Genomic DNA, 14,766 nt, shown 5'->3' with positions numbered 1-14,766 from the left:
GTGTTTGTGTGTGTGTGTGTGTGTGTGTGTGTATATATATATGTATATTATCCCTGGGGATAGGGGTGAAAGAATACTTCCCACGTATTCCTCGCGTGTCGTAGAAAGCGACTAGAGGGGACGGGAGCGGGGGGCCGGAAATCCTCCCCTCCTTGTATTAACTTTCTAAAATGGGAAACAGAAGAAGGAGTCACGCGGGGAGTGCTCATCCTCCTCGAAGGCTCAGAGTGGGGTGCCTAAATGTGTGTGGATGTAACCAAGATGTGAAAAAAGGAGAGATAGGTAGTATGTTTGAGGAAAGGAACCTGGATATTTTGGCTCTGAGTGAAACGAAGCTCAAGGGTAAAGGGGAAGAGTGGTTTGGAAATGTCTGGGGAGTGAAGTCAGGGGTTAGTGTGAGGACAAGAGCAAGGGAAGGAGTAGCAATACTCCTGAAACAGGAGTTGTGGGAGTATGTGATAGAATGTAAGAAAGTAAATTCTCGATTAATATGGGTAAAATTGAAAGTTGATGGAGAGAGGTGGGTGATTATTGGTGCATATGCACCTGGGCATGAGAAGAAAGATCATGAGAGGCAAGTGTTTTGGGAGCAGCTAAATGAGTGTGTTAGCGGTTTTGATGCACGAGACCGGGTTATAGTGATGGGTGATTTGAATGCAAAGGTGAGTAATGTGACAGTTGAGGGAATAATTGGTATGCATGGGGTGTTCAGTGTTGTAAATGGAAATGGTGAAGAGCTTGTAGATTTATGTGCTGAAAAAGGACTGATGATTGGGAATACCTGGTTTAAAAAGCGAGATATACATAAGTATACTTATGTAAGTAGGAGAGATGGCCAGAGAGCGTTATTGGATTACGTGTTAATTGACAGGCGTGCGAAAGAGAGACTTTTGGATGTCAATGTGCTGAGAGGTGCAACTGGAGGGATGTCTGATCATTATCTTGTGGAGGCTAAGGTGAAGATTAGTATGGGTTTTCAGAAAAGAAGAGTGAATGTTGGGGTGAAGAAGGTGGTGAGAGTAAGTGAGCTTGGGAAGGAGACCTGTGTGAAGAAGTATCAGGAGAGACTGTGTACAGAATGGAAAAAGGTGAGAACAATGGAAGTAAGGGGAGTGGGGGAGGAATGGGATGTATTTAGGGAATCAGTGATGGATTGCGCAAAAGATGCTTGTGGCATGAGAAGAGTGGGAGGTGGGCTGTTTAGAAAGGGTAGTGAGTGGTGGGATGAAGAAGTAAGAGTATTAGTGAAAGAGAAGGAAGAGAGAGGCATTTGGACGATTTTTGCAGGGAAAAAATGCAATTGAGTGGGAGAAGTATAAAAGAAAGAGACAGGAGGTCAAGAGAAAGGTGCAAGAGGTGAAAAAAAGGGCAAATGAGAGTTGGGGTGAGAGAGTATCATTAAATTTTAGGGAGAATAAAAAGATGTTCTGGAAGGAGGTAAATAGGGTGCGTAAGACAAGGGAGCAAATGGGAACTTCAGTGAAGGGCGTAAATGGGGAGGTGATAACAAGTAGTGGTGATGTGAGAAGGAGATGGAATGAGTATTTTGAAGGTTTGTTGAATGTGTCTGATGACAGAGTGGCAGATATAGGGTGTTTGGGTCGAGGTGGTGTGCAAAGTGAGAGGGTTAGGGAAAATGATTTGGTAAACAGAGAAGAGGTAGTAAAAGCTTTGCGGAAGATGAAAGCCGGCAAGGCAGCAGGTTTGGATGGTATTGCAGTGGAATTTATTAAAAAAGGGGGTGACTGTATTGTTGACTGGTTGGTAAGGTTATTTAATGTATGTATGACTCATGGTGAGGTGCCTGAGGATTGGCGGAATGCGTGCATAGTGCCATTGTACAAAGGCAAAGGGGATAAGAGTGAGTGCTCAAATTACAGAGGTATAAGTTTGTTGAGTATTCCTGGTAAATTATATGGGAGGGTATTGATTGAGAGGGTGAAGGCATGTACAGAGCATCAGATTGGGGAAGAGCAGTGTGGTTTCAGAAGTGGTAGAGGATGTGTGGATCAGGTGTTTGCTTTGAAGAATGTATGTGAGAAATACTTAGAAAAGCAAATGGATTTGTATGTAGCATTTATGGATCTGGAGAAGGCATATGATAGAGTTGATAGAGATGCTCTGTGGAAGGTATTAAGAATATATGGTGTGGGAGGCAAGTTGTTAGAAGCAGTGAAAAGTTTTTATCGAGGATGTAAGGCGTGTGTACGTGTAGGAAGAGAGGAAAGTGATTGGTTCTCAGTGAATGTAGGTTTGCGGCAGGGGTGTGTGATGTCTCCATGGTTGTTTAATTTGTTTATGGATGGGGTTGTTAGGGAGGTAAATGCAAGAGTCTTGGAAAGAGGGGCAAGTATGAAGTCTGTTGGGGATGAGAGAGCTTGGGAAGTGAGTCAGTTGTTGTTCGCTGATGATACAGCGCTGGTGGCGGATTCATGTGAGAAACTGCAGAAGCTGGTGACTGAGTTTGGTAAAGTGTGTGGAAGAAGAAAGTTAAGAGTAAATGTGAATAAGAGCAAGGTTATTAGGTACAGTAGGGTTGAGGGTCAAGTCAATTGGGAGGTGAGTTTGAATGGAGAAAAACTGGAGGAAGTGAAGTGTTTTAGATATCTGGGAGTGGATCTGGCAGCGGATGGAACCATGGAAGCGGAAGTGGATCATAGGGTGGGGGAGGGGGCGAAAATTTTGGGAGCCTTGAAAAATGTGTGGAAGTCGAGAACATTATCCCGGAAAGCAAAAATGGGTATGTTTGAAGGAATAGTAGTTCCAACAATGTTGTATGGTTGCGAGGCGTGGGCTATGGATAGAGTTGTGCGCAGGAGGATGGATGTGCTGGAAATGAGATGTTTGAGGACAATGTGTGGTGTGAGGTGGTTTGATCGAGTAAGTAACGTAAGGGTAAGAGAGATGTGTGGAAATAAAAAGAGCGTGGTTGAGAGAGCAGAAGAGGGTGTTTTGAAATGGTTTGGGCACATGGAGAGAATGAGTGAGGAAAGATTGACCAAGAGGATATATGTGTCGGAGGTGAAGGGAACGAGGAGAAGAGGGAGACCAAATTGGAGGTGGAAAGATGGAGTGAAAAGGATTTTGTGTGATCGGGGCCTGAACATGCAGGAGGGTGAAAGGAGGGCAAGGAATAGAGTGAATTGGAGCGATGTGGTATACAGGGGTTGACGTGCTGTCAGTGGATTGAATCAAGGCATGTGAAGCGTCCGGGGTAAACCATGGAAAGCTGTGTAGGTATGTATATTTGCGTGTGTGGACGTGTGTATGTACATGTGTATGGGGGGGGTTGGGCCATTTCTTTCGTCTGTTTCCTTGCGCTACCTCGCAAACGCGGGAGACAGCGACAAAGTATAAAAAAAAAAAAAAAAAAAAAAAATTTGAAATATTTTCTGCTCCTTTGCATCGTATTTCCTGAGTATTTATCAGTAACTGAGAGCATCATGATATATTTTCCTTGATTATTTCAAGTGTAGAGGTGTTTGAATATCTTCTTTTTCCATTTTCAATCAAAAAGTTTTAGGAACTAAAAAATACGCTGAACTAATACCTTCAGTTTTTGGGATTTTTCTCAGAAAAATAGATTTCCTTTAAAAACACATTATAAGAAGTATTTTTCATGCTGAATACAAATTTTTTGTTAAAATATCGTTTAGTCGTCTTTATGACATTCATTTAAGTTATTAAATGAATTCAATTTTGAAATATTTTCTTCTCCTTTGCATCGTATTTACTGAGTATTTATCAGTAACTGAGAGCATCATGATATATTTTCCTTGATTATTTCAAGTGTAGAGGTGTTTGAATATCTTCTTTTTCCTTTTTTAAACAAAAAGTTTTTGGAGCTAAAAAATGCCCTGAAAAAATTCCTTCAATTTTTGGCATTTTTATCAGAAAAATAGATTTCCTTTAAAATCACGTTATAAGAAGTATTTTTCATGCTGAATATAAATCTGGTGTTAAAATATCGTTTAGTCGTCTTTATGACATTTATTTAAGTTGTTAAATGAATTCAATTTTGAAATATTTTCTGCTCCTTTGCATCGTATTTACTGGGTATGTAACAGTAATTGCGAGCATTATGAAATATTTTCCTTGATTATTTCAAGTATAGTAGTGTTTGAATATCCTCTTTTTCCATTTTGAAACAAAAAGATTTTGGAGCTAAAAAATACGCTGAACTAATACCTTCAATTTTTGGCATTTTTCTCAGAAAAATAGATTTCCTTTAAAAACACATTATAAGAAGTATTTTTCATGCTGAATACAAATCTTGTGTTAAAATATCGTTTAGTCGTCTTTATGACATTCATTTAAGTTATTAAATGAATTCAATTTTGAAATATTTTCTGTTCCTTTGCATCGTATTTGCTGAGTATTTATCAGTAACTGAGAGCATCATGATATATTTTCCTTGATTATTTCAAGTGTAGAGGTGTTTGAATATCTTCTTTATCTGTTTTGAATCAAAAAGATTTTGGAGCTAAAAAATACCCTGAACTAATACCTTCAATTTTTGGCATTTTTCTCAGAAAAATAGATTTCCTTTAAAAACACATAAGAAGTATTTTTCATGCTTAATACAAATCTGGTGTAAAGATATCGTTTAATCGTCTTTATGACATTCATTTAAGTTGTTAAATGAGTTCAATTTTGAAATATTTTCTGGTCCTTTGCATCGTATTTACTGGGTATGTATCAGCAACTGAAAGCATCGTGATATATTTTCCATGATTATTTCAAGTATAGAAGTGTTTGAATATCTTCTTTTTCCATTTTGAAAGAAAAAGTTTTTGGAGCTAAAAAATACCCTGAACTAATACCTTCAAATTTTAGCATTTTTCTCAGAAAAATAGATATCCTTTAAAAACACATTATAAGAAGTATTTTTCATACTGAATATAAATCTGGTGTTAAAATATCGTTTAGTGGCCTGTATGACATTCATTTGAATTGTTGAATGAATTCAATTTTGAAATATTTTCTGCTCCTTTGCATCGTATTAGCTGGGTATGTAACAGTAACTGAGAGCATTATGAAATATTTTCCTTTATTATTTCAAGTATAGAAGAGTTTGAATATCCTCTTTTTCCATTTTGGAAGAAAAAGTTTTAGAGCTAAAAAATACCCTGAACTAATGCCTTTAATTTTTGGCATTTTTTTCAGAAAAATAGATTTCCTTTAAAAACACATTATAAGAAGTATTTTTCATGCTGAATACAAATCTGGTGTTAAAATATCGTTTAGTCGTCTTTATGACATTGATTTAAGTTATTAAGTGAATTCAATTTTGAAATATTTTCTGCTCCTTTGCATCGTATTTACTGAGTATATATCAGTAAATGAGAGCATCAGGATATATTTTCCTTAATTATTTCAAGTATAGAAGTGTTTGACTATCCTCTTTTTCCATTTTGAAACAAAAAGTTTTTGGAGCTAAAAAATACCCTGAACTAATACCTTGAATTTTAAGCATTTTTCTCAGAAAAATAGATTTCCTTTAAAAACACATTATAAGAAGTATTTTTCATGCTGAATATAAATATGGTGTTAAAATATCGTTTAGTGGCCTTTATGACATTCATTTAAATTGTTAAATGAATTCAATTTTGAAATATTTTCTGCTCCTTTGCATCATATTAGCTGGGTATGTAACAGTAACTGAGAGCGTTATGAAATATTTTCCTTTATTATTTGAAGTATAGAAGAGTTTGAATATCCTCTTTTTCCAATTTGAAAGAAAAAGTTTTTGAGCTAAAAAATACCCTGAACTAATACCTTCAATTTTTGGCATTTTTCTCAGAAAAATAGATTTCCTTTAAAAATACATTATAAGAAGTATTTTTCATGCTGAATACAAATCTCGTGTTAAAATATTGTTTAGCCGTCTTTATGACATTCATTTAAGTTGTTAAATGAATTCAATTTTTAAATATTTTCTGCTCCTTTGCATTTTATTTACTGGGTATTTATCAGTAACTGAGAGCATCATGATATATTTTCCATGATTATTTCAAGTATAGAAGTGTTTGAATATCCTCTTTTTCCATTTTGAAACAAAAAGATTTTGGAGCTAAAAAATACCCTGAACTAATACCTTCAATTTTTGTCATTTTTCTCAGAAAAAAATAGATTTCCTTTAAAAACACATTAAAAGAATTATTTTTCATGCTGAATACAAATCTGGTGTTAAAATATCGTTTAATCGTCTTTATGACATTCATTTAAGTTGTTAAATGAATTCCATTTTGAAATATTTTCTGCTCCTTTGCATCGTATTTACTGAGTATGTAACAGTAATTGAGAGCATTATGAAATATTTTCCTTGATTATTTCAAGTATAATAGTGTTTGAATAACCTTTTTTTTTTTCATTTTGAAAGAAAAAGTTTTTGGAGCTTTTTGGCATTTTTCTCAGAAAAATAGATTTCCTTTAAAAACACATTATAAGAAGTATTTTTCATGCTGAATACAAATCTTGTGTTAAAATATCGTTTAGTCGTCTTATGACATTCATTTAATTGTTAAATGAATTCAATTTTGAAATATTTTCTTCTCCTTTGCATCATATTTACTGGGTATTTATCAGTAACTGAGAGCATCATGATATAGTTTCCTTGAATATTTCAAGTATAGAAGTGTTTGAATATCCTCTTTTTCCATTTTGAAACAAAAAGTTTTTGGAGCTAAAAAATACCCTGAACTAATACCTTCAATTTTTGGCATTTTTCTCAGAAAAATAGATTTCCTTTAAAAACACATTATAAGAAGTATTTTTCATGCTCAATATAAATCTGGTGTCAAAATATCGTTTAGTCGTCTTTATGACACTCATTTAAGTTGTTAAACGAATTGAATTTAGAAATATTTTCTGCTCCTTTGCATCGTATTTACTTTGTATGTAACAGTAACTGAGAGCATTATGAAATATTTTCCTTGATTATTTTAAGTATAGAAGTGTTTGAATATCCTCTTTTTCCATTTTGAAAGAAAAAGTTTTTGGAGCTAAAAAATACCCTGAACTAATACCTTGAATTTTAAGCATTTTTCTCAGAAAAAATAGATTTCCTTTAAAAACACATTAAAAGAAGTATTTTTCATGCTGAATACAAATCTGGTGTTAAAATATCGTTTAGTCGTCTTTATGACATTCATTTAAGTTGTTAAATGAATTCAATTTTTAAATATTTTCTGCTCCTTTGCATCGTATTTACTGGGTATGTAACAGTAATTGAGAGCATTATGAAATATTTTCCTTGATTATTTCAAGTATAATAGTGTTTGAATAACCTTTTTTTCCATTTTGAAAGAAAAAGTTTTTCGAGCTAAAAAATACCCTGAATACCTTCAATTTTTGGCATTTTTCTCAGAAAAATAGATATCCTTTAAAAACACATTATAAGAAGTATTTTTCATGCTGAATACAAATCTTGTGTTGAAATATCGTTTAGTCGTCTTTATGACATTAATTTAAGTTATTAAATGAATTCAGTTTTGAAATATTTTCTGCTCCTTTTCATCGTATTTACTGAGTATGTATCAGTAACTGAGATCATCAGGATATATTTTCCTTGATTATTTCAACTAGAGAAGTGTTTGAATATTCTCTTTTTCCATTTTGAAAGAAAAAGTTTTTGGAGCTAGAAAATACCCTGAACCTTCAATTGTTTGGTATTTTTCTCAGGAAAATAGATTTCCTTTAAAAACACATTATAAGAAGTATTTTTCATACTGAATACAAATCTGGTGTAAAGATATCGTTTAATCGTCTTTATGACATTCATTTAAGTTGTTAAATGAATTAAATTTTGTAATATTTTCTTGTCCTTTGCATCGTATTTGCTGGGTATTTATCAATAACTGAAAGCATCATGATATATTTTCCTTGATTATTTTAAGTATAGAAGTGTTTGAATATCTTCTTTTTCCATTTTGAAACAAAAAGTTTTTAGAGCTGATAAATACCCTGAACCTTCAATTTTTGGCATTTTTCTCAGAAAAATAGATTTCCTTTAAAAACACATTATAAGAAGTATTTTTCATGCTGAATATAAATCTGGTGTAAAGATGTCGTTTAGTCGTCCTTATGACATTCATTTAAGTTGTTAAATGAATTAAATTTTGAAATATTTTCTGCTTCTTTGCATCGTATTTACTAGGTATGTAGCAGTAACTGAGAGCATTATGAAATATTTTCCTTGATTATTTCAAGTATAGAAGTGTTTGAATATCCTCTTTTTCCATTTTGAAAGAAAAAGTTTTTGGACCTAAAAAATACCCTGAACTAATACCTTCAATTTTTGGCATTTTTCTCAGAAAAATAGATTTCCTTTAAAAACACATTATAAGAAGTATTTGTCATGCTGTATACAAATCTGGTGTAAAGATATCGTTTAGTGGTCTTTATGACATTCATTTAAGTTGTTAAATGAATTAAATTTTGAAATATTTTCTGCTCTTTTGCATCGTATTTACAGGGTATGTAACTAACTGAGAGGATTATGAAATATTTTCCTTCATTATTTCAAATATAGAAGTGATTGAATATCTTTCTTTTCCATTTTGAAACAAAAATTTTGTGGAGCTAAAAAATACCCTGAACTAATACCTTCAATTTTTGGCATTTTTCTCAGAAAAATAGATTTCCTTTAAAAACACATTATAAGAACTATTTTTCATGCTGAATACAAATCTTGTGTTAAAGTATCGATTAGTCGTCTTTATGACATTCATTTAATTTGTTAAATGAATTCAATTTTGAACTATTTTTTACTCCTTTGTATCATATTTACTGGGTATGTATCAGTAACTGAGAGCATTATGAAATATTTTCCTTGATTATTTCAAGTATAGAAGTGTTTAAATATCTTCTTTCTCCATTTTGAAAGAAAAATTTTTTGGAGCTAAAAAATACCCTGAACTAATACCTTCAAGTTTTGGGATTTTTCTCAGAAAAATAGATTTCCTTTAAAAACACATTATAAGAAGTATTTTTCATGCTGAATACAAATCTGGTGTAAAGATATCGTTTAGTCGTCTTTATGACATTCATTTGAGTTTTTAAATGAATTCAATTTTGAAATATTTTCTGCTCCTTTACATCGTATTTACTGGGGATGTGTCAGTAACTGAGAGTATTATGATATATTTTCCCTGATTATTTCAAGTATAGAAGTGTTTGAATATCTTCCTTTTCCATTTTGAAACAAAAATTTTTTGGAGCTAAAAAATACCCTGAACTAATACCTTCAATTTTTGGCATTTTTCTCAGAAAAATAGATTTCTTTTAAAAACCCATTATAAGAAGAATTTTTCATGCTGAATACAAATCTAGTGTCAAAATATCGTTTAGTCGTCTTTATGACATTCCTTTAAGATTGTGAAATGAATTCAATTTTGAAATATTTTCTGCTCCTTTGCATCTTATTTACTGGAGTGTAACAGTAACTGAGAGCATTATGAAATATTTTCCTTGATTATTTCAAGTATAGAAGTGTTTGAATATCTTCCTTTTCCATTTTGAAACAAAAAGTTTTTGGGGCTAAAAAATACCCTGAACTATACCTTCAATTTTTGGCAATTTTTCAAAAAAATAGATTTCCTTTAAAAAAACATTATAAGAAGTATTTTTCATTCTGAATACAAATCTGGTGTTAAAATACCGTTTAGTCGTCTTTATGACATTCAGTTAAGCTGTTAAATGAAGTCAGTTTCAAAATGTTTTCTGCTTTGAATCATATTTCCTGGACATGTATCGGTAACTGAGAGGATTATCATATATTTTCCTTGATTATTTCAAGTATGGAAGTGTTTGAATATTTTATCTTTCAATTTTGAAAGAAAAAGTTTTTGGAGCTAAAAATACCTTCAATTTTTGGCATTTTTCTTAGAAAATTAGATTTCCTTTAAAAACACATTATAAGAAGCATTTTTCATGCTGAATACAAATATGGTGTTAAAATATCGTTTAGTCGTCTTATATTTTCTTCTCCTTTGCATCGTATTTACTGGGTATGTATCAGTAACTGAGAGCATTATTATATATTTTCCTTGATTATTTCAAGTATAAAAGTGTTTAAATATCTTCTTTTTGAATTTTGAAAGAAAAAGTTTTTGGATCAAAAAAATACCCTGAAGTATTACCTTCAATTTTTGGCATTTTTCTCAGAAAAATGAATTTCCTTTAAAAACCCATTATAAGAAGTATTTTTCATGCTGAATACAAATCTGGTGTTAAAATATCGTTTAGTCTTAATGACATTCAGTTAAGCTGTTAAATGAAGTTAGTTTCAAAATATTTTCTGCTTTGAATCGTATTTTTTGACATGTATCGCTAACTGAGAGGATTATCATATATTTTCCATGATTATTTCAAGTATGGAAGTGTTTGAATATTTTATCTTTCAATTTTGAAACAAAATGTTTTTGGAGCTAAAAAATACCACCTTCAATTTTTAGCATTTTTCTTAGAAAATTAGATTTCATTTAAAAGCTCATTGTAAGAAGTATTTTTCATGCTGAATACATATGTGGTGTTGAAATAAAAGCTTAGTTGTCTATGACATTTAATTGAGCCGTTAAATGAATTCAATTTTAAATGCTTTCTGATCCTTTTGATTCATATTTACAGGGTATGTATCTGTGACTAAGAGCGTTATGATATAATTATCCATTATTATTTCAAGTGTAGAAGTGTTTCAATATATTATCTTTTAATTTTGAAACAAAAAGAAGTATTTTTCATGCTGAATACATATGCGGTGTTAAAATAAAGTTTAGTCCTTTTAACGATACTCAAGTGAACGGTTAGATGATGTAAATATTAAGATATTTCTGTTACTTTCCATCGTAATCACTGAGTTAGCGAGGTAGCGCAAGGAAACAGACGAAAGATTGGCCAAACCCACCCATATACACATGTATGTATACATACATCCAAACACGCACATATACATAACTATACATTTCAGCATATACATATATATACATCTCTACATGATTAATTCTTGCTGCTTTTATTCATTCCCATCGCCACCCCGCCACACATGAAATGACAACCTCCTCCCCCCGCATGTGCGCGATGTTACGCTTGGAAAAGACAACAAAGGTCACACTCGTTCACACATAGTCTCTAGCTGTCATGTATAATGCACCGAAACCACAGCTCCCTTTCCACATCCAAGCCTCACAGAACTTTCCATGGTTTACCTCAGACGCTTCACATGCCCTGGTTCAATCCATTGACAGCACGTCATCTTACCTTGGTATTTTTACCCATATTTTAACTGTCTAAGCATAATAGTATCACATTTACCCATATTGCATTTATTCAAAATGACCCTTCTATTCATCCCTAATATCATTTACTTTAGGCTATTTGTTCATATTTATAAAATGAATTTCTTCATTAACGGCACCTGTCTTGTATTCTCGTCTCACTCACATGAATTTTTATACATTTATACGTATTTCTATATAGCTTTTTGCCTACAACACAGCCAATTTCTCTTGATATATATGAAAATGTGTGTATTTTGTGTCTGATTAGTTAGGATTTATTTATCAGAGGATGTAGATTATCCTTTTGATACTTTCTCAGGAACGAATACCATTTGCAGTAGTTGGTAGTACAACATGGCATGATGTCCACGGAAAGAAGGTGCTAGGGCGCCGTTCCAATTGGGGACTTGTTGAAGTTGAAAACAAAGGTCACAATGACTTTGCTTTCATGAGAGACATGCTCATTAGGTGAGTCCAAGTAGCTTGTGCCAAGAAAATGCTTTTTGATTAAGTTTAAGTTGCTTACATCGAGAATCTAATTGTCCTGTGAGTCTAAATTGTGTACATTGAAGATATGCCAATAAGATGAATTAGGGTTTGCCAGTTGTCGTGGCATAGTCATCAGTTAAGTCTAGGTTGCCAGTATTTATGGCATCCTCATCTGTTGAGTCTAGGTTGCCTACACTAAGGACACACTTATCAGCTAAATCTGGTTTCTTAAGGACTTGCTATTCAGACTAATCTTTGTTGCTTGCAACTATGACATATCAAATGAGTCTGGTTAGCTTACATTAAGTACATGTTTATCAAATGAATCTAGGTTAACGAGGAGTCCCAGTTTTCTCCATCAATAACATGGTTAACTGGGGAATATTGGTTTCATAATAACGGGAGGATGTTACCAACACTCAGTCTGTCAGTTTGGACATAGGTAAATTGCCTAAGCAGAGGCAAAAACATCAGGCAAGTGTAGGTTACTTACATAATGGCTACCTACATAAGGACTTGCTTAGTTGATAATCTTAGGTTATCTATGTCATGGAAATGCTTTCCTACCAATGGACTGCATATTGGGTAGGCTTAAGCTGCCTACATAAAGGAAATGCCCTTCAGATTTGTCCTGAGTTTACTGATTGATTTATTCACCAGAATCACCAAAGTCTGTGTTATGTATGTCAAAGATGAACGTACTAAGGGAACTTATCAACTTATCAAAGACTCATGATTCAAATGAGTCTAAATTGCCTTTGTTAGTGTCAACTTGCTTGTCAGGTGAATCTAGGATTGTGTATAGTAATCATAATTGACATCATAGGTTGAAACAATTTTCAGATATATCTATAATCCATTATATATATTGTTTCCTATGAAATTTGACATAAATCCAGTTATATTTACTTGTACTAATGAAATTAAGTGCACACAGAAAATTTACAAGTATACAAAGTTAGTGCTACAGTGCAACAAAAGATATTGACAAAACCTTAGGATTTACTCTTGCGGATATAGAAAAATGAAATTGCTAACTTGATCAAACCATGCTACAGAAATTTTTTTTACTGCGACATTAAAATATTCCATTACTGATTTGTACTTGTTTCTTCAGGACACACATGCAGGACCTAATTGGCTCTACGGCAGAGAGACATTATGAGAACTTCAGAAGAAACAAATTGTCTACTAAAGCTTCTATAGTTAATGGGCAAGATGCAGTTGATATGAAAGATCTTGATGAATCTAAAATATAACGCATAGATCTATAATTAGAACTTTATATCAAAATGCCTATGTAATTGTAAAAGTTTTCAGACAAAAGACATGAGACTGTACATACAATTTACAAGACATATCACTTGCAGTTTAATTGCCAGTTTATTATTTGTGAAGTGTGGATTTGTGTGAAGGTTGGATAATGTTGGATTTATCATCTAGAATATTATCCATGTATGCTAGGGCATAACATAGGGAGTAGATTCATATGTGAAAAGACTGGCAGAAATATTTCTCAAATTAACGTAATGAAAATAATTTACCTTGAAAAGTGAAATGTAGATTTTCATGAAAGTTATGTCAGGTATATGGGCCTCTGAATTATATGATATATAATCAAGGCTCTTTTTACATTCAGGAAAATTATGAAGGTATCTGTTTAAAGTGGGTTGCCTTTTTTGAAATGTGCCTTTTTTTCCATCTTTAATTCTAAGATACTGTGATGACCTATCAATATGTGCATCATTATTCCATTCCCATCATTTACTTTAGGGTGGCCTATGGTTTATCCTGAATTTTGAAAACACAAAGGATTTTTCCTATTTTTGCACAATCATCCATGTTTGTTTATCATAAGTTTAATACTGTTGCATAATACTTTGTTATTTAATATCTGTTATATTTGTTCACCAAAAATTATCAAATGTGTCAAAATAGAGTTTATGCCAAAAGCAAAGTGATTTGTGCCTTAGACAAAAATCAAAACACTTACATGTATCTTAATCAGAATTATCTGTGCCTTGAAGAATATTTTTAGGTGAGGAAGAGGTATATCTGAATCCCAGATACAAAAGTCTGCAATTTCATTAAAATCTATAAGCTTTGCAATCCATAAGTGTAGAATGGACTGAGACTTTATTCTGTGTTTTGCATTTAGCTGGAGTTAAAAGACCCTAAGAAAGAACAGATAATCTATATAAAATGAAGTTTTGGGTCCTTCCTCTGCCAAGATTATTTTATTTATATGTATCTGAGATCCATTGCCTTAAAAGATATTTTTGTGAATAATTGTTAAAAATATCCAATTGTAAGAAAGTGAAATGTTCATGAAAGTATGTTTTCACCAAGAAGTTTAAAGCGCAAAGCCTAAATATATGATTCTGAGTAGAAGTTTGCAAATACTTGCACTCGAGTCCAAAAATGGCATTATTGAATGTGGTAAATATAATCAACTGTTGACTATGAACATTATTAGTTGTTCATATATCTTTTTGTTTTCATTTTATTACTGTATTCTGTGTGTAGGTCAACTCTCAATGTGCTCATAATTTTTTAGATTAAATGTCTCATTTCATGTATTTTATCATATCCGCTACAAACCAGTTTGAAAGTCAGCTGTCTGGAGTTATAATGAAATATACCTACAAAGCCAATACTTGCTTCGTTCATTCAAAATTTATTTTATTCTGTTTTATATTTACTGCTCCAGAGATTTTTTTTCTTATTCGTTGGTAGGTGATGCAACCATCTCTTAGGGTACAGAAGGATATGTTTGAAGGTATAGTAGCCCTGATAGTGAATCTTGAACCTTGAAGGCATAGAAAAGGATGAGGATCTATGTGCTGGAAATGAAATGTCTGAGGACAAAAAGTAGATTGAGGTGAGTTGATTATGTCAAGAATAATTATGGAATAGAAAGGTGGTAGTAAGCGTAGTCTGATTTAAGAGAGCTGACCAAGATTTGCTGAAATGGCTGGGACATGTGGAGAGAATGAGC

General features: G+C 32.7%; 1 protein-coding gene across 1 annotated transcript in view; it reads left to right on the top strand.

Moving 5' to 3' along the window:
* Positions 1 to 14,343, top strand: part of LOC139752171 (neuronal-specific septin-3-like) — a 90,594-nt gene extending 76,251 nt beyond the window's left edge. Inside the window, exons 8-9 of the mRNA XM_071668118.1 lie at positions 11,599 to 11,747; positions 12,886 to 14,343. Coding sequence (XP_071524219.1) covers positions 11,599 to 11,747; positions 12,886 to 13,027 — 291 coding nt within the window. The 3' untranslated portion in view covers positions 13,028 to 14,343. The remainder of the gene's footprint in view (positions 1 to 11,598; positions 11,748 to 12,885) is intronic.
* Positions 14,344 to 14,766: the final 423 nt, after the last annotated feature.

Source organism: Panulirus ornatus, chromosome 12 (genome assembly GCF_036320965.1).
Source record: "Panulirus ornatus isolate Po-2019 chromosome 12, ASM3632096v1, whole genome shotgun sequence".
Lineage (NCBI taxonomy): Eukaryota > Metazoa > Arthropoda > Malacostraca > Decapoda > Palinuridae > Panulirus > Panulirus ornatus.
This window is presented reverse-complemented; position numbering and strand designations above follow the sequence as displayed.